At 51.1% G+C, this 20,408-nt stretch overlaps 2 protein-coding genes and 1 pseudogene across 2 annotated transcripts; all 3 read left to right on the top strand.

Moving 5' to 3' along the window:
- Window positions 1-3,565, top strand: LOC136553235 (receptor-like protein kinase HSL1). Its single transcript, XM_066544612.1, has 2 exons — window positions 1-2,664; window positions 2,749-3,565. Exons 1-2 carry the CDS (start codon window positions 30-32, stop codon window positions 3,165-3,167), a joined length of 3,054 nt encoding a protein of 1,017 aa, XP_066400709.1. The 5' UTR covers window positions 1-29; the 3' UTR covers window positions 3,168-3,565.
- A 3,448-nt stretch (window positions 3,566-7,013) lies between these two features.
- Window positions 7,014-13,396, top strand: LOC136451238 (uncharacterized; annotated as a pseudogene).
- Window positions 13,397-15,738: 2,342 nt separating this feature from the next.
- On the top strand, window positions 15,739-18,476 carry LOC136451291 (uncharacterized). The gene is made up of 2 exons (XM_066451998.1): window positions 15,739-16,961; window positions 18,073-18,476. The coding sequence occupies exons 1-2, from the start codon at window positions 15,763-15,765 to the stop codon at window positions 18,116-18,118; spliced, it is 1,245 nt and encodes a 414-aa protein (XP_066308095.1). The 5' UTR covers window positions 15,739-15,762; the 3' UTR covers window positions 18,119-18,476.
- Window positions 18,477-20,408: the final 1,932 nt, after the last annotated feature.

Below are 20,408 nucleotides of genomic sequence, written 5' to 3'. Positions count from 1 at the left end.
AGCCACCAACGGCATCGAACGCATCTACCATGGCTGCCCCTACCTCCTTCCTCCCCATCCTCTTCTTCCTCCTCCTCCTCCTTGCCAATGCCGCCCGGGCGCTCAACCAGGACGGCGTCCACCTGCTCTACGCCAAGCGCGCGCTCACCGTGCCGCCGGACGCGCTCGCCGACTGGAACACGAGCCACGCCACGCCCTGCGCCTGGACGGGCGTCACCTGCGACGACGCCGGCGCCGTCACCGAGGTCTCCCTCCCCAACCTCAACCTGGTCGGCTCCTTCCCCGCCGACGCGCTCTGCCGCCTCCCGCGCCTGCGCTCCGTCGACCTCAGCACCAACTACATCGGCCCGGACCTCGACCCCGCACCCGCCGCGCTCGCCCGCTGCGCCGCCCTCCAGTACCTCGACCTCTCCATGAACTCGCTCGTCGGCCCGCTCCCCGACGCGCTCGCCGACCTCCCGGATCTCCTCTACCTCAGACTCGACAGCAACAACTTCTCCGGGCCCATCCCGGACTCCTTCGCCCGATTCAGGAAGCTCCAGTCCCTCTCCCTCGTCTACAACCTGCTCGGCGGCGAGGTCCCGCCTTTCCTCGGCGCCGTCGCCACGCTCCGGGAGCTCAACCTCTCCTACAACCCCTTCGCGCCGGGGCCCGTGCCGGCCACCCTCGGCGGCCTCTCCGACCTGCGCGTGCTCTGGCTCGCCGGCTGCAACCTCGTCGGCCCCATCCCGCTCTCCCTCGGCCGCCTCGCCAACCTCACCGACCTCGACCTGTCCACCAACGGGCTCACCGGCCCGATACCGCCGGAGATCACGGGCCTCGCCAGCGCGCTCCAGATCGAGCTCTACAACAACTCGCTCACGGGACCCATCCCCAGCGGCTTCGGCAGGCTCAAGGAGGTCAGGGCCATCGATTTGGCCATGAACCGCCTCGACGGCGCCATCCCGGAGGACCTCTTCCACGCGCCCAGGCTCGAGACCGTGCACCTCTACTCCAACGAGCTCACGGGGCCCGTGCCGGACTCGGTGGCGACGGCGCCGTCGCTCGTTGAGCTCCGCCTCTTCGCCAACAGCCTCAACGGCACGCTGCCCGCCGACCTCGGCAAGAACGCGCCGCTCGTGTGCCTCGACGTCTCCGACAACTCCATCTCCGGCGAGATCCCCCCGGGCGTATGCGACCGCGGCGAGCTCGAGGAGCTGCTCATGCTCGACAACCAGCTGTCCGGGCGCATCCCCGATGGGCTCGCCCGCTGCCGGAGGCTGCGCCGGGTGCGCCTCTCCAACAACAGGCTCGCCGGGGACGTGCCCGACGCCGTCTGGGGCCTGCCGCACATGTCGCTTCTCGAGCTCAACGACAACCAACTCACCGGAGAGATCTCTCCGGTCATCGCCGGCGCCGCCAACCTGTCCAAGCTGGTGCTGTCCAACAACCGCCTGACCGGGAGCATCCCGTCGGAGATCGGGTCGGTGTCCAAGCTCTACGAGCTGTCGGCCGACGGCAACATGCTGTCTGGCCCGCTGCCGGGCTCTCTTGGCGACCTCACTGAGCTCGGCCGCCTCGTGCTACGCAACAATTCGCTGTCCGGCCAGTTGCTTCGGGGAATCCAGTCATGGAAGAAGCTCAGCGAGCTCAACCTCGCGGACAATGGCTTCACTGGCTCCATACCACCGGAGCTCGGTGACCTGCCGGTGCTCAACTACCTTGACCTCTCCGACAACAAACTCACCGGCGAGGTACCGATGCAGCTGGAGAACCTGAAGCTGAACCAATTCAATGTCTCCAACAACCAGCTGCGTGGGCCGCTTCCGCCGCAGTACACCACAGAAACGTACCGCAACAGCTTCTTGGGCAACCCTGGGCTGTGTGGAGAGATCGCCGGTCTATGTGCTGGCTCGGAGGGAAGGTCAAAGAACCGCGGCTCTGGCTTCGCCTGGATGATGCGCTCCATCTTCATATTTGCAGCTGTCATCCTGGTCGCTGGAGTCGCGTGGTTCTACTGGCGGTACAGGAGCTTCAGCAAATCAAAGCTGCGCGCCGACCGCTCGAAATGGACATTGACGTCCTTCCACAAGCTCTCATTCAGCGAGTACGAGATCCTTGATTGCCTCGACGAGGACAATGTCATTGGCAGTGGCGCGTCCGGAAAGGTGTACAAGGCCGTGTTGAGCAACGGCGAGGTGGTGGCGGTGAAGAAGCTGTGGAGCACGGCGGTAAAGAAGGATGTCGAGAACGGCGGTGGCGCCGAGGAGGGTTCTGCTGCCGACAACAGCTTTGAGGCGGAGGTGAGGACGCTGGGCAAGATCCGGCACAAGAACATCGTCAAGCTGTGGTGCTGCTGCACGCACAAGGACTGCAAGCTGCTGGTGTACGAGTACATGCCCAACGGCAGCCTCGGGGACGTGCTGCACAGCAGCAAGGCGGGCTTGCTGGACTGGGCGACACGGTACAAGGTTGCGCTGGATGCCGCGGAGGGGCTATCCTACCTCCACCACGACTGCGTCCCGGCCATCGTCCACCGGGACGTCAAGTCGAACAACATCCTCCTGGACGCTGAATTCAGTGCCCGTGTGGCGGATTTCGGGGTGGCCAAGGTGGTGGAGGGAACCGGGCGCGCGGCCAAGTCCATGTCGGTGATCGCCGGCTCCTGTGGTTACATTGCGCCTGGTACGTACGGAGTACTCCATTTGTTTTCTTCAAGTGTATTACTAGTGAATTTGTGAGCCTGACATTGCCCAGCATTTGGAACAGAGTATGCATACACGCTGCGCGTGAACGAGAAGAGCGACACGTACAGCTTCGGCGTGGTGCTGCTGGAGCTGGTGACGGGGAAGCCTCCGGTGGACCCGGAGTTCGGGGAGAAGGACCTGGTGAAGTGGGTGTGCAGCACGATGGAGCAGAAGGGCGTGGAGCACGTCCTGGACAGCAGGCTGGACGTGGGGTTAAAGGAGGAGATTGTCCGGGTGCTCAACATCGGGCTCCTGTGTGCGAGCTCGCTGCCGATCAACCGGCCGGCGATGCGGAGGGTGGTGAGGATGCTGCAGGAGGTGCGGGTGGGCGCGGCGGCGGCGGAGCCGGGCAGGCCGCATCCGGCGCGGGTGGTGGACAGGGACGGGAAGCTGTCGCCGTACTACTACGAGGACGCGTGGGACCAAGGGAGTAGCGTGTAAGGTTAGTCAGTGGAGTGTGGGGAGGCCGCCTCCATGCTTTGATTAGTAGGTGGTCTTGTCTTGCAGGTAGCGGTCGGGGTAACATAACACATGGTCATGGCCATTATTGAAGGAAGAGATTCACTTGTAGTAGAGTGCCTGCTCATCTTCTTGTTTGTTCACTGCACTGCCTGATCCGTGCGTGCTTTGCCGAAAGAGTGAGTTGTAGCTGTGTGTGGTTTCGGCTAGCCAGGGTCGTCAGTCCGTCCTGAAGCCGGAAAGCCAGCAATGGCGGCCTGCGGGCAGTAGCAAGGAGGAGGGCGAGGAAATGCATGTGGGGTGTTGTTGGTTGGTTGGTACTCCTAAATCCTGATTGGTATGGTAATGGTAATGGTAATGGTATGGTATGGTAGTCGACAGTCCACGGCACTAGTTGCTGCTGCGTCGGTTGCTGTCTTGCATTTGCATGATTGCAATTGCAATTTGCATTGATTCTGGACGGGGCGGTGGATGAGATAGAGAAATGAAGAAAATGCTTGGGATTGGAAACGAAGGAAGGGAATCAATCAGATGTAGGTGTGTGCAGTTATATTTTTACTGGCTCTTGGACAACAACCAACTGACTTGTTGGCTCCTATGGATGGATGGGCCATGGCCCATGGGTGGTTGCATTGCATTTGCATCACCCACATCACAATTCATAGCATAAAATTTCAGCGAAACGGACGGACAGGGCCCAAGGGAGAAAGGTAGCTGTCCTGAATCTATTCCTCCGAAGTCTTCGAAGGCATGAACGAAGATGCAGTCTGCTTGTACAAGTGCTGCACTCTGACAGTCTTGGTGGCTCTGAAACCATGCATCCGCTACATGCAGTAGTATCAGTATGATGGAGTTTCCCTGTCACCTGTGCGTCCTAGTACTCCAGTCCCCTGTACAGTACCGTACTGGGAGAAATTCAGAATGTATATACTGTGGTGGTGTAAAATGAAATGCAAGTGCGCATGGTACGTCAACTATCTTTTAACAGGGACAACAGGGAGGACGCCGGCTGGGGATTCTTGTTTCATTCCCCTTCCCCGTATGGATTTGATTTGAAGAAGAATGGATTAGTAGCTAGCAGCAATGGCTGAATAAAGTCACTGAGGTAGAATTAGCGACGGTAGGGCAAGTGAAAGACGACAGTGGCACGAGGGCGCCGGGAGCTGTTGTTGGAGTCCCATGCAATGCAACGCCGGCCATCTATTGTGATGGGTCCCTCGGTCGTTGAACTTGGACTTGCCTTTGACAAATTGGAATTTGTGTCGGTAGGCTGGTCCTGTTGCACTGCACTCACACTGTCACGGCAGCATTTTTACTGTCAAGCCGCTGCCACCTATTCCTATCCAGCTCTTCTTGTCTGTACAGTAATAAAGAGATGAATCTGATTACCGGACAAACAGACAATGGGCTTCACATTCAGGATTTGGTTTGGTTCCAGCCTCCAGCTCATCAGTTCCAGTTGGAGTTGCAGCCCAGACTTGTGGCCCAAGTCGGCAACCAGGAATTCCATCCATCACCAGACGGGCTGGATCGTGCAGGAATCACATTATGGGCACGTGGGGCCCATAAGGCTAATAGCCCACTGGTGCATACTATTTTCCTTTCCTTTTCATTGCATTCATTCATTTTTTATTTATTTATTTTTACTATTACTACTACCATCAACAAAGGAAAATTATCATTTCTCATGCTAATAAAATCAGCATTAACAGTTTTTTTTAAAAAGATCCATAGTAAAACCATGCTAATTGATAGTATATACAGGGCTGCTAGCGCCCGGACGTCCGCCCCATGCCTACGTCCGGACATAGGACCTAGACATCATCGATTCAAGAAACTAAACCCTCAAATGTTTTGGTCCGCACCAGAAGCGCGTAGAGCGACGCTCCGCCCCTGTCCCCGTCGCACCCAGTCCCCATCCTAGAGGTCACATCTTCTCTCCAACATTAAGTTTCCCCAGGGGCGTCCTCAAGACAATCTCATGCAACATAAAAAATAATACCATGTGCTGTAACATCGCAAAATCAATCATGAACATGAAAATGAAAACAACTCAAATCACCTTCCAGTGCCGCAACATTTGAAAACGGTAATCAACAACTAAATTCACTTACCACAACGTGGACAAAAAGCTAAAACTTAAGTTACAACACTAGGGGAAAAAACAATCCAACATCAAAACTCGCTTTCTGCAACACATGAATAGATCTATTGTAACATTCAAAAATAATTTGTTGCAACATCCCAAAAATCCCATGCAACACGAAGAAATAGTAAACACAACATTGTAAAACAGACACTGCAACATCACCGGTCATACAGGCTAGGATGCACAACAACAAGAGGATGGGTTCGAGACAAAGGGTGCTCCAGCCCTTGGCCCATCACCTTTGAGCTCGCCGGAAGAGGGGGAACAGGTCCCCACCCTGAGCGCTGCACCCGTCGCTCCTCCCTGTCCTCCTCTCTCCCTGCGTCAGATCGGGCTCCCTGTGCCGGGGGATCCAGGTCCCATGATCCCCTTCGCGCGGGCAGGAATAGGGAGGTGGGATGAGCTGCTGAGGACAATGTTTTCCTAAACGCTAAACGGTAAACAGTCGGTCACCTACTGTTTAGCCATTATTCGGGCAAAACGTCCCATTAAACGGGCTAAACGGCTAACTAAACGGGGTAAACGGGTGATTAAACGGAAACGGCGCACCACCATGTAGCGTTTACACGGTATTTACACGGGCTAAACAACCGTTTAGGCGAACAGTGGCTGAGGATGACAGGAGCCATGCCACAGGAGGGCGCCGCCCGTGGAGACCGCCATACTGTCCGTCGGCCTCGGCTTCAACTCTCGCACTAGATCGGGCTCTCCACGCCATGGGATCGAGGTTCTGCGATGCCTTTCTGCATGTGGGTAGGAGGAGGGAGGCAGGATGAGCAGATGGCACATAGATCCACGTGGCGGGAGGGTGCCACCGTGGAGCCGCCATAGGCTCTATGCCTCTATAAACCTTGGCTTTGACATACTCAGGCACACGTGGTGAGGAGCATGATTAAGAATGAGTAGGTGGGGAGGGGAGAGAGCGATGTTGACCTAGGCACGCATGCAATGTTTATAGAGGTGTTCGGGTGCTCGGAGAGTATCATTGTGGACACGATCTCCATTGATGTTGGTTGTACTACAGTTTCTACCGCACCTCAGGTGAATTGCAGATTCACGGTAAGTTAGTAGTAGTATAAGTTCATTAGGTAAAGTTGTGTACCTCATCTGAATTTCCTTAATTAAATCGATCCATGATGACTTCTCGTTTACAATTACTATGACAGACGCTCAGGCATTTTGCTCAATCTTATGTCCTGTTCGGCTGGCTGAAAAAATGGTTGATGCTGATGCTGATGATGATGCTGATTTGCTGTGAGAGAAAAACACTATTATTTCGCTGAAACGGTACGGCTGATAAGTTCAAGCGAACATAGCCTTAATTTCATATCTTCAATCTACAATTGACCACTAACTTTTATAGTACACAGTTTCTCCTTTTACTCTTCAAGAAAAGAAGAAAACATGTTTTTCATCTCATCTAAAAGTTGCCACCATCCATCGTCCATCAAAGTTGGAACTTTTTACCAAAAAATCACTTAATTTAGGCGAATCAAACTTCAGATTAGAGCAAATATAATAGCAGGCTATAAGTAGGCTCAATGCTGACGTGGAGAAGAGAACAGAGGAGAGAGAAGAAACGAGCTACAAGCTTATAGCCGGTTTAGACAAAAAAAACCGAAAAACTATGTGAGAAAGACTTATGTGCCATGTATTAATGCCGAAGAGTTAACTACTATATGGGTGAGCTGAGAGATAGGCTGCAAGGAGCAGCTGACTGTATTATTAGCCTGGCTCGTATGAGATTACTGTAGTTAAAGCTAAAAAAACAGTACTACGTGATTCCCTGGTTGGTTGCAGTTGCAGCTTGCAAACCCCAATCAAAAAGTCCGTCCGGCTCCGGCAGCAGAGCAGAGCACACGCTGCGCAGGCCTGAGAGTCCAACTGCCTGCCAGCGAGAGCGAGAGCGAGCGCTCCCTTCTCTCTGCTCCTCGGCCGCGTCGCCTCCGCCTCCGGCCGGAAAGCCGTCCCCCTCCGAGCCTCCGCACCCGTCCTGGGTCATCCTCGGCGCCATCCCGCGCGTCTCCGCCGCCGCCGCCGACCCCTCCATCGACCTCGCCGCGCCCCCGCGCGTCTCCCTCCTCACCATCCCTGAGCGCATCTTCCCGGAGAAGGTCACGCCCCACAACTACCCCAAGCTCTTCGCCGCCGACCCCTCCGGCCTCCTCCTCCTCCACGCCGACCAGGGCCGCGCCAAGGGACCCACCATCATCGACCGCCCCGACCACCAGTCCTTCTGCTGGCTCACCAACGTCGCCGGCTACTTCGTCCTCCACGCCGACGCCGACTCCGCCGCCTCCCCCTCCGCGCTCGCCCTCCCCGAGCCAGAGCTCGTCATGAACGCGGGCCACCTCGGCATCCTCGCCTCCCCCACCGGCTCCGGCTACGTCGTCGCCGAGCTCCAGACCTTCCTCGGCGACGACCACACCACCCTCATCTCCTTCTCCTCCGACGTCAGCGAGTGGGTCGACAAGACCGTCGACTACCCGCTCCCCGCCCGCCCCCTGTGCACCCACGGCGTCGTCGCGCCCCACGGCAGGCTCTGGTGGGTCGACCTCTCCTGGGGCCTCGTCGCCTGCGACCCCTGCGCCGACAAGCCTGTCCTCGCCGTCGTCCCGCTCCCGCCGGCCAAGGAGATCCCGTACGGCCGGGCGGCAGGGGTGATCCACAGGTACCGCGCCGTCAGGGTCAGCACCGGCAGGCTGCGCTTCGTCTTACATGTACAGGAACCGTGACAGCCGCGGCGGTCTCCAGGTCAGCGTCTGAACTTTGCCCGACGCCGACTCCACGGAGTGGGCGCTGGAGCACGAGGCCAGCTTCACCGACATCTGGGAGCACCACACCTACAAGGCTGCTGGCCTCCCCGCCAAGATCCCCGTCCTCGCTCTCATCCACCCCGACGACCCCGCCGTCGTCTACTTCTTCCTCGAGGACCATCTCGTCGGAGTCGACTTGCGTGACCGCGCCGTCGTCGCCTGCGACCTCTACTACCTCGTCGATCCGCCCAGGGATCTCGTCTCCACCCGCTTCGTCTACGCCTGGCAGCTGCCGCAACCTCTTTCCCGTTCCCCACCAGGTACCACTCCACACTTTGCATGCTGCTGTACTACTGATCGATGCTGGAGTGTGTCTGCTTCTAGTTTTACCCACACTGCATGAGCAAGCAATTCCTTTGATTGGATTGCATGCTCTTCTTCGTTGCAACCGTGCCAAAAGACTAGTTAATTACTTTGAGCATACACATCGATGAATGCACTTGCATGCTGGACCATCTCATGCAGTTTACCAACTGCTTTGCTGAGACCAGTACTCCAAATGTGTAATCCTACACCAAATAGCAGTAGTTTTTCTGCTATTTCTTTCATCAAACAACAGTTTTATATATGTCTTGATGTATCATGTGAAGCTCTAGCATGCATGGTGTTTTATTTAATTATTAGCACTGCCACGTATACATATAGATGTCTCCTGGTTCTATACATCAGGCCTTTTTGTTTGATTTGTTTTGGTGTGAGGATGAGGAGATGATTTTATAAGTAGATGGAATTTCATAGACAACTTGGCTTATGTCAATAAATTATCTTTGTACTGATTGATGCTGGAGTACTGTAGATCTGCTTCTAGTTTTACCCACACTGCATGAGCACGCAATTCCTTGGATTGGATTGCATGCTCTTCTTCGTTGCAACCGTACCAAAAGACTGGTTAATTACTTTGAGCATACATATCGATGAATGCACTTGCATGCTGGACCATCTCATGCAGTTGCAACCGTACCAACTGCTTTGCTGAAAGCCTGAAACTAGCACTCCAAATGTGTAATCCTACACCAAATAGGAGTAGTTTTTCCCCTGCTTGTTCTTTCATCAAAGAACAGTTTTACATGTCTTGATCTATCATGTAAAGCTCTAGCTTGCATGGTATTTTATTTAATTATTAGCAACTGCCACATATACATATGGATATCTCCTGGAATCCTGGTTCTACATTAGGCCTTTATCTTTGACTTGATTTGGTCCGAGCACTACTGGAAACCGGCACTTTGCCAAGTGCCGGAGGCTTTGCCGAGTGTATTTTATCGGGCACTCGGCAAAAAAGGTCTTTGCCGAGTGCCTAATAGAATACACTCGGCAAAAAAAAAAAAAAAAACACTCGGCAAAGATGGCTTTGCCGAGTGTTTTTTTTTTCAGCACTCGGCAAAGATGTATTTTGCCGAGTGCTATTTTCCTGGCACACGGCAAAATGCGTCTTTGCTGAATGTCTTTTTCTGGTACTCGGCAAAGATGTATTTTGCCGAGTGCCATTTTTTGGCACTCGACAAAGAGGCATTTTGCCATGTGTATTTTTTTTGGCCCTCGGGAAATCATTTTTTCAAAGCAATTTTTGAGGCCCTAAATGAATTCAAATGAAGAACTTTTGAACTACAAAGTTGTATAACTTCTCAAGATCTACAAAGTTTATTTTGGTCATTTCTTCATTTGACAAAACGACAATAACGTTGTTCATAAAATCCACATATCTCTCATATTAGTTTCATGAAAGTAGAAGAGAGATATATAAGATTTGTGAACAATGTTACTACCACTATGTCGGATGAACAAATGATCAAAATAAACTTTATAGATCTTGAGAAGTTATGAAATTTTGTAGTTGGCAACAATTTGATTTGAAATCATCTTGTCATGCAAAAACGACGTTTGAATTTGAAAATTTTAAAATTTAAATTTTTCAAAAGACCTCGGATGGAAAAACTTCCTAAATGAAAATTGTAGATCTCCAAAAGTTATGAAACTATGTAGTTGACACCTTTTTGATTTGAAATCATCTTATCATGCAAAACTACGTTTGAATCTCTCAAATTTGAAATTCAAATTTTTCAAACGACCTCGGATGAAAAAACTTCCTAAATAAAAATTGTACATCTCGAAAAGTTATAAAACTTTGTAGTTGACCACTTTTTAATTTGAATTCATTTAGGGCTTCAAACAAGTAATTTACTCTTAATTTAACAAAAAAATTAAAATATACTTTGCCGAGTGCCAGATGGGGGCACTCGGCAAAGATTTTCTATCTGAATTTGGAGTGTCACGAAATTACTGTTAATCTGTGATTCCAGTTTAGGTCCAGTGGTAGAGTGGTAGCGCGGCATACTGTAAGCATGTGTACTCTCCCCTCAAAAAACAAAAAAAACTGTAGGCACGTGTACTCAGGTTCCCGCTGTGTGGCCGCATGCAGCCGTGAACAACCAGCAAAACCCATCCGAAGCGGAGCTGCCAGATGGTGGTCTGCCGTTCGCTACCATTCACCACCCACGGATCGCGATCCGCGTGAGAGCCTGCCAAATCAATCGGAGCCCTCCATTCCCACGCGATCCGACGGCGCCCGTCCAGCCTGATCCCCACCCTGCCCCAAAATTTTCCACGCCCCGCCTCCCTCCTCGGTGTCCGCGCAGTTCCCCCACCGCAGCAAAATACCGTCTCTTTTCGCCCCATTCCCCCACCGCAGCAAATCTCGAGCCCCATCTCCATTTCAAACACCCGAGCAACAACTCTCCCTTCTCCCCAGCCCAATCCCCCACGATGGCCCGCACGAAGCAGACGGCGCGCAAGTCCACCGGCGGCAAGGCGGCGCGGAAGTCGGCCCCGGCGACAGGCGGCGTGAAGAAGCCGCACCGCTTCCGCCCAGGCACCGTGGCGCTGCGCGAGATCCGCAAGTACCAGAAGAGCACGGAGCTGCTCATACGCAAGCTCCCGTTCCAGCGCCTGGTCCGCGAGATCGCGCAGGACTTCAAGACCGACCTCCGCTTCTAGTCCTCCGCCGTCGCCGCGCTGCAGGAGGCCGCCGAGGCCTACCTCGTCGGGCTCTTCGAGGACACCAACCTCTGCGCCATCCACGCCAAGCGCGTCACCATCTTTGCGGAGTGCGGCATTTTTTTTTAAAAAAATAATAAAACGTCTTTGCCGAGCGCCGGTCAATGGGCACTCAGCAAAGATTTTTTTTTTAAAAAAAAAAATCTTTGCCGAGTGCCTGTAGGGCTGGCACTCGGCAAAGCCACCGTCAACGGGGCTGGTGCCGTGACGGTCGCTTTTCTTTGCCGAGTGTCCCCGGGGCACTTGGCAAAGCCTTTGCTGAGTGCCCGATAAAAGATACTCGACAAAGAGATCTTTGCCGATCAATTTTTTGCCGAGTGTTCTTTGCCGAGTGCCGCACTCGGCAAAGGCTTTGCCGAGTGCAATTGGACCTTTGCCGAGTGCATCAGGCACTCGGCAAAGAACCCGAATCCAGCAGTGGAGGATTGTGATGGTTTTATTAAGAGTAGATGACATTTCATAAACAACATGGTTTATCTCAATAAATGACTTTCCTACTTTTTAGTGCCTGATACAATAGTTTGATCAGATCTAGGATGCCACAATGCGCGCATTAATTTCATCTATATAGTAATAAGTGAGGAACTTCCTTGTAGGTTAATTTGGTAACTACTGAACTGCTATCTTCTTCACCGTCTTTCCAATTTCTGTTGGCATCAGTACACAGCAGTGGATTTGTCATACTAACAAATATGTTATAGTTTCAGCTATAGCATATATATCTTGAATTCTTGATTGCAATAATGCACATGCACTTAAGTTGGACACCTTTGATTTGATTATTATGTCATCTGATGGGACATTTTAGAATTACTACATTAATGTGAAACATATATATCTTACAGGAAGTGTACAGTTGAACTATTTTTAATTACTTTATCTGCTAAATTTGCTTCTCCTCTTTATGTGGCAGCTGCTGCTCTTGGGATCTGGTACTGTAGAATACAGCTCACGAGCTCGCTATTACTCTAAGTTGCCTCTCCACTTGTAATTATCCGCTGTGTTGCCTATGTATCCAAGAATTCACATACTCGACTTTGCTAAGCAAGTTTTATTTTTTTTAAACATGAAATTAACAGAGCATTCATAGTATTTCGAGCTGAATTGTCGCATTTTGTTTCCTATTTGATTGATATATCCCTTAGAGCCATCACGCCTCCGCCTCTCTCCGCGCAGGACCCGGGCGAGGAGCGCGTCCACCGCGGCCCCGACGGCGTCGAGCGCACTTTCACCATCATCTACATCTCTACGCCGGACTACACCGTCCTCGACCTCGCCGCCGCCACCGCCTACCGCCTCCCCGCCCACGACATCTTCAGCGCTGCCTGCCTCGGCGTCATCGCCGCCCCGGCCCACGCCGCCGCCGGCGGCTTCATGGTCGTCGAGTTCCAGTCCATGTTCGGCGGCGCCCGGGCCACGCTCCACTGCTTCTCGTCCCACACCGGCGCCTGGGTCACCAAGCCCGTCCGCAACCCGCTCCCGCGCTGGATCTGGAATTTCCGCGACGTCGTCTCCCACAGCGGCAAGCTCTGGTGGGTCGACACCGCCGCGGGACTCCTCGCCTGCGACCCCTTCGCCGCGGGACACAGCGGCAAGCTCTGACGCTGCTTCACGCTGCGCCTGCTACTACTGCTCCGAGAGAATGATCGCCTCCCGCCGCGTCGTGCAGCTCAGCAACGACAGCTTCCGCTGCGTCCACATCACCCCCGCGCGCCCACCGTCACCATGCGCACGCTCGCCAACCCGGAGACGGCCAACTGGACGCTCCACTACCAGGTGTCCTTCGCCGACATCTGGGCAGACGACACCTACAAGGCCGCGGGGCTGCCGGACAAGGAACCCGTCGTCGCGCTCATCCACCCCATCAACCCCGACGTCCTCTGCTGCTTCCTCGACGGCTGCCTCTTCGGCGTCGACGTGCGTGCCAGGAAGGTGGTCCAGTGCGAGGCTCACGGGATGGCCCACAACAGCGTCTCTTCCTCCTCCGTTCTCGCCTGCAAGCTGCCCCCCGCGTGCACAGCCGCAGCCCCAGGTATAGTGGAGGGGGTTATTTAGACTTTTTTCAATCTTTTAATGTTGATGTTTACTCGAGGAATGGCCAAAGGTCTAGTGGATGCTACGGCTTAGGAGTTAGGAGTTCCTGTTTCTACTAGACAAGGCAAACTGGAATCCTTTGCTTCTCTTCTACTAGACCTAGCATGCGATATATGTATGGACCACATTAATCTGAATTGTTGATATGGGCCATTTGTTGGTTTATGTCATACAGCTCGGTCGTCTGCTTCTTGTGTGTCCGAATGAACGAATGAATATCATAAGAATGAGAATGAATATTATAAGGGGATGAATTGTTGTCCCGTCCCTTGGATGTTAATGGTAGCTTAATTAGCTGCTCTAGGCATTTGCTAATGTCTATGCCAATAATCCCCACGGTCCGGACGCCGTTTGACAAGAATGCCGATGGCCGGCTAGCCCCCACCGTGAGCAGAGCACCCAAACGGAACGGAACGGAAAAAGAGATGTGTCAAGTACGCTTCCTCCTCGCTGGGCGAGCGCTTGCCCTCGTGCTCGACTCATACTCATATGCTCCTGAACTGTCCATTTGCCTGCAGCTCCAACAACCATGCAGTAGACAGGTCACAACAAATAAAGCTTGGTCTTTGTCTACATCGACAGGAATCGACGGAATACGTCTTTGTCTCCATCGACAGAATCGACGGAAGACAGCTGAGCTACCTGGGACACTACGTTGAAGGCCGAAATACTTCCTTGGAGTCATCAAAAGTCGTCAAATGTTTAGGGTAGTTTTGACGTGCTCCATCGACGGAATCGACGGAAGACAGCTAAACGAATGGGTATGCACTTACAGTTAACCACTTAAAAAGTTTAGAGATTTAAAAATATAATTTAAAAATTGATGGACCTAGAGGACATAACACCAAAATTTAATAGACCTAAAAATACAGTTAGATAATGTACCATCAAAAGTTACCGCGTGTTTAGTTCTCTGAATTTAGGAATTTGGGCTACTGTAGCATTTTCGTTTTTATTTGGCAAATAATGTTCAATCATGGACTAATTAGGCTCAAAACGTTCGTCTCGTAATTTTCAACCAAACTGTGTAATTAATTTTTTTTCTACATTTAATACTCCATACATGTATTGCAAGATTCGATGTGATGGTTACTGTAGCACTTTTTAAAAATTTAGGGTGGAAACTAAACACGCTTAATGGATTCAGGCCTTCCCATCAACCGATTTTCCCTCGGAACAGTGTCCAGCTGCGCAGTGGAATGAGTACCTCCTGCCGTATCATTGCCTCTGTCCTGTACTCCTGTGTCGTCCTCCGACTGGCCGAGGTTGCGCGAGAGAGAGCTCTCGGGACAGGAGCCTCTCTCGTGCGTGCCTTGGCGAGCAGGCAGTAGAGCTGGCCCTTGTTGAGTTCCCCTAAACTCCTAACTTTGACACTATAAAAAAAAAGATTTTTTTTGTCATATTAAACTTACAGTATATGCATAGAGTATTAAATGTAGACGAAATCAAAAACTAATTATACAGTTTGTTTTAACTTTGCGAAACGAATCTTTTGAGCCTAATTAATCAATGTTTAGACAATAATTCATAAATACAAACAAAATACTACACTGGGAATCTTTTACTGTACAAAATTTACACCTCTCCAAAGCTGGCCGAACTAAACGCGCGCCTGAGCATGTCATGTCGAGGTAAACAAAAGCAAGCTAGGCAGAGAGGAGCTACACTTAGTACGTATGAAATGACGGTGAAAGAAAATGGTCTCCGTACCGTACGTAACGCAAGCGTGAGTCATCATCGATCGTCTTTAGACGTACTTGCACTGCATGGGCAATGGGGTTTGAGCTACCAGTCCTATTCTCTGTAATTGCTTGTTTAGCTCCCAAAAAAAACTTTTCAAAAAGTGCCACAGGAGCCATCATATCGAATCTTACGATACGTGCATGGAGTATTAAATGTAGACGAAAAAAACTAATTGCACAGTTTGGTTGGAAATTGCGAGACGAACGTTTTGAGCCTAATTAGTCCATGATTGAACAATAATTGCCAAATAAAAACGAAAGTGCTACAGTAGCCAAATTCCTAAAATTCTTGAACTAAACACGGCCTAAGTTTGTGAACAATTCGATGATATCTGTGAATAATTTGATATATATTTCTTTGGTATCGGGAATCTATAGAAAAAATTTGTATTTTTTTGAAAATTTGACATATATTTTTATCCAAGACCTTGTATTATCTTTAAATTATATCACTCTGTTCAATAAATTATACTGAATAAATTATTATAAATATAATAATAAGACGGTGTAAATATAGCTACAAGATGGTGTAAGTATATAAAAATAATTTAGTTGATGGGAGGGGCTAAATATGGCTAAACCGATCCCAGAATAATATAATAAGCTGGCTGCGTCCCTTCCCTTGACCTTACGTACTAATATCCCCACCCGTCCTGTGCCTTCCCTTCCACTCTGTGAATTTCAATTCAAACCACCAAGCAAGTACCAACCAATCAGCAACCATGGCGTCGTCGCCTCCCTCCGATGAATCTGATCCGTTGTTGGCGCTAGCGTCGTCGTTGGCGGGGACGTCTGATCCGTGGGTCATCCTCCGCACCGTGCCGCGCGTCCACGCCCACGACGACCGCGACCTCTTCGTCGAGCTCACCCACCCGCCGCACCTCAGCTTCCTCACCGTCTCCACCCGCGTCTCCCCCGCGCGCCCGCGCCCGCGCCAGCTCAAGCGGCGGCGCACCAGCAGCGTCATCAGGCACCCCCGCATCCTCTCCGCCGACCTCTCCGCCAGCCTCTTCCTCACCGTCACGCCGACGCCGCACCCGACCGCGTCCAGCAACAGCGCCGCAATGGACGTCTGCTGCTTCGTCCTCGACGCCGCCTCTTGCACGTCCCACCGCGTCCCCGACCCCAACCCCGGCTTCGCTCGGCTCGGCGTCATCGCCGCGCCGGACGGCGCCAGCTTCATGGTCGTCGGCCTCCGGTGCCCGATCGGCAACGACAGGGCCTCGCTATACTGCTTCTCGTCCCGGACCGGCGGCTGGGTCACCAAGGACGTCAACAGCCCGCGCCCGCACCGCGCCTGGACCTTGAGCGACGTCATCGCCCACGACGGCAAGCTCTGGTGGGTCGACACCAGCAGCAGCGCCACCAAGGGGCTCCTCTACTGCGAGCCCTTCGCCGACCAGCCGAGCATGTCCTTCGTCCCCTTCCCGAACCACGTCACCGCCGTCGAAGCCAGAGCCAAAGCCACAGCCTACGACTACGTGCAGGTCGCCGACGGCACGCTCCGCTGGGTCCATGTGTTATGCGATCTTGACGAGACGGCGGACGAGGCTCCGTCTCTGAATGGCGCGCCCCTCCTCTCAATCTACGCGGTCCTTGGTGGGGACGACGACGGCTACCGGCTGGAGTTGGAGGTGCTCCCGCACTGGCGCGGTGATTTCTCCTTGTGCTTCATCTGGGAGTCGGACAGCTTCAAGGCGACTGAGATGCCCACGGACGAGCAGCCCGTGGTCGCGCTCATCGACCCCAACGACACCGACCTCCTCTACTTCTTCCTCGGCGACTACCTCTTCGGCTTCGACATCCGTAAGCATGTGGTGCTGGGGTACGCACCGCACGGTATGGCCGATCCCGACGTCTCTTGGTCCTCCCTTCTCGCTTGGAAGCTGCCGCCCGCGCACGTCGCACCCACAGCCCGCAGGTATTGTATTCATCTATTCTACTATCCTCCTAGGTCCTAGCTCAATTTCGTTCCGTCTCCGATCAATCGATTTCGTCACTGTTTCAGCTCCCCTTTTATTTCTGTCTCTGCTTCTGCTGTGCCTGTGCTGTGATATTAACATGATCGCTAGCTGTTGCTGCAGAATTGCATGCTGAGCGTGCACAAATATACCAATTGTTTTGTGCTTTAGTCGCATGCATGGTCATGCAGGTAAATTCATGCTCATGTCATCTTCATCTATATATTCCCTCTTAAATTAGACATTAATTATTCCTAGCAATTCGTTTTGTTTGGCTTTTCTTGAGTCCATGAAGGATGAAGCTCCGATAGTCTAATCCATTCATGCGCCGCAGAATTGTGTTAGCGAGTAGCTGGTGTTGTGTGCTACGTATATGTCCAAATCGCAGGGGGCTGTTTTGCTAGTTTAAATTTTGTTCTCTGTATATTTTGTAGCCTGCGTGAACTGCTACCTGATGATGTCCTGGTGTGCTGTATAATATTTCGGGCCTAGTTTATTTAGATCTTGAAATGTGACGATCCTTTTTTGAGGAACTATGGCATAAATAACGTAGTACTACATAGTTATAGTTGTTGCATGTTGTCTTCTAACTGATTCTGTATATGCACATGCTTTGAGTTACTATAGATTAGCTGGCAAGTTCATTTGTTCATTCGTACTGCTGTCGTTGTTTCTTTGAAACTGATCAGCTTAATTCAAGATGGAGAATGAAAATCTGAAATAAAGTCTTGTTTGAGTAGAGGTTCTGAACTTTTGAAGATAGGTTCGGGTATAGATCAAGCCTGCATAGATGCATGTCCTGATCTCTCATTCCACTCTACTAGTATGGACATTTCTCTTTGGAAATTGAGGGTTCTGATTCCTGAAACATCACTTGTAATTATTTTGAGTAGCAGTAGGCATATACATACTTACATGTCGCACAATGTTTTTGCCTGCTTATATGTAATCTAATTATAGTCATGCATGTAGATTTATGGCACGGCTATCAATTTACAAGCTTCAGTCGAACTATCCAAATGGTGTAGTTTAGGTTAAACTTATCTTCTCGATAAGATCCTTTGCATGCAGGTGTGGGGACACATATCTCTCAACTGCCCGGACGGCAGCAGGTTGACCAGTAATAAGCGAGAAGTTACTGCTCATAATGGTAAAGGGGTTCTTGGGCGGCCCGAATCGGCTGCTTTGGAAACAAATTTGAGTCTTGGGCCGCAGCGCACAGGCCCGCCAGCGTTCAACTCCTTCTCGGCCTGGGCCAGATTCCTTGCGTCCACATCGCGAGCTCCGCCACCGCCAGAGCCAATCATTATCCGGTGGCTTATCTCGCGGCAGAATCTAATACCTTTCAAGATGACTGGTCTTTCATTATATACTAAGTATTCAAGAGAGGACACTAAACTATATAGTTATGTCGAGCACACCTCAAAGAAGAACTCGAAAATCCACATTTTTCCATCAGGATCATAAATCAGATAATAAAGCTTACAACATTCTAAAGTCATTTCTTACATCACTTTATTACAGTGGTAGAATATTACCTCAATTAATTATACAGCGGAATATAACACTGTTATTAGAGTTATAGATGAAGTAAAGATTAATTTAATAACATGATGGGGCATTAACATAGTGAACATTTTTATACAAGAGATGCTGACAGATTTTATATCTTTTTTTATAAAAACCTTTAGTGAGGGTTATAAATAAACCCTACGGTCGTAGCGTGAGAGGAATCCTCTCTGAGCCCACCAGAAGGTTTCTACACACAAGAGTTAGCTCCAAGTATCTCCGATCACTTGCAACAGGAGAAATAAAACCCTGAGTACTCGATTGTACTCAGCAAGACTTACCCGACAGGAGAAAAATAAAAGTCTCTAAGTATATACAAGGCTTATTTGGTTTATGGGTTATTGCATTTGCGGAAGCATTACTAAACGTGCGTCCTTATATTCAATTTTATTAGCAGTCATCATTAGTTCATTAAATAACCATTGTATGTAAGCACCTATGTTACTTTCAAGCAGGTGGTGAGCAATCAGAACTATTTTACCATCTTTCAAAGTTTCAGTTCTTACTACGATGCTAGACCATAGCCAAGTCATACCGTCTCACAGAAATGGCGAATCGCGAATCAATGTATCCCACTTATACCCCTAGCACAAACAAGACCAACCCATTCCACTCCCGTCGAGGGGTCCAGGTCCCCGTTCAAACTTAGACTCCAAGCCTCCACACTTGAGACCCGGTCTCAATATGGTGCTTAAACCTCCACCTTTCCCCGTCTCTAATTAGTCGGTCTAGAAAGAGCTGGAACCCACGATAAGAGCGTAACGAGTCTTCCCGCTCCCAAAAGCAACTATGTGCTAAGGATAATAAGTCTGTGACCTGACTACCATCCACAGCGACGGACAGTCCTCAACCGACACAGGCGAAGCAAATGCAATCTGAGCCTCGCTTGAATGCCTAACCAAGTCCAGATCCAAAGTACCTTTCCACCCGGCCTCCAATTATCATCCATATATATTCCATATGATAGTAATATAATAACAACAATAATATATTTCCTATTTCTCGCGAGTGACAGGTAATGTAACACCCCTAGTGTTACGATCTTGTTTAGCACCGCGATTTAGACCTAAGAAAAATTTCCTAAACAAGTTAATCGGGTTAAAACTTAAAATGAAATAGAAATGAAAACGAGAGTCTCGCTGGCCACTCGCCCCACCTGCCTCGCGGGTACGACGGTGTCGTTTTCCCTGCTCTGAATCGATCACCCGAGCTACTCGTGTCGCGCCACGCTGTCCCTGCATTGATGAAGTTGGCCGAACCCTCACGCTGTTTGCTTGCTATGTCTCTGATCGTCCTCAGCCGTCCCTGTCTATCGTCTCTGCACAAGAGTGTACAAGTTGACCAACTGCTCATCTCTTGCTTGCGAAGCTGGTAGTTTGGTCCAAAATTTTTATTTGGAGCATGTGGTTCTTCCCCTGTCCTCGCCTTATCCTCTCATGTTCCGTGTGTGTTGGCACGCAGCTGCCGAACCACTACCACGCCATGTCCACTCCCTGCCTTACGTGCACCGGCACCGTCGACGCTGTGCCAAGCTACTAGCTGTCGTGGTTTAGTTGGAATAGCAAGCAAACTGATTGACGAAACGTCTCCCTGCCTTTGTTGTCTCCGTAGCCGGCGAGTAAAGTTCCAACTCACGAATTCCCACGTCTCTGCCTCGTCTTGTCTCGGTCTGCCCTCTATCTCCGATTGCATTGCCGAGCTGCCATCCACCTACCGCACCTGCCCACGTACTTCTTAAGCACCGAGTCTGAGCCATTGTTAGCCACTCTTCATTGCCTCCGCCGTTTTCCTCGCTCTGCCTCCGTCCTAGACCACAGCCACGGCACCATCATGGGTCA

This window comes from Miscanthus floridulus, chromosome 5 (genome assembly GCF_019320115.1).
Source record: "Miscanthus floridulus cultivar M001 chromosome 5, ASM1932011v1, whole genome shotgun sequence".
Taxonomy (NCBI): domain Eukaryota; kingdom Viridiplantae; phylum Streptophyta; class Magnoliopsida; order Poales; family Poaceae; genus Miscanthus; species Miscanthus floridulus.
The sequence above is the reverse complement of the archived record's forward strand: the minus strand, read 5'-3'. Positions and strand labels throughout refer to the sequence as shown.

Bases quoted from the DNA above. Each gene is read 5' to 3' on its own strand.
- LOC136553235 (XM_066544612.1), top strand. From the start codon at position 30: ATGGCTGCCCCTACCTCCTTCCTCCCCATCCTCTTCTTCCTCCTCCTC. The intron at 2,665-2,748 runs GTACGTACGGAG...CATTTGGAACAG, and splicing joins CTGTGGTTACATTGCGCCTG to AGTATGCATACACGCTGCGC.
- LOC136451291 (XM_066451998.1), top strand. From the start codon at position 15,763: ATGGCGTCGTCGCCTCCCTCCGATGAATCTGATCCGTTGTTGGCGCTA. The intron at 16,962-18,072 runs GTATTGTATTCA...CTTTGCATGCAG, and splicing joins GTCGCACCCACAGCCCGCAG to GTGTGGGGACACATATCTCT.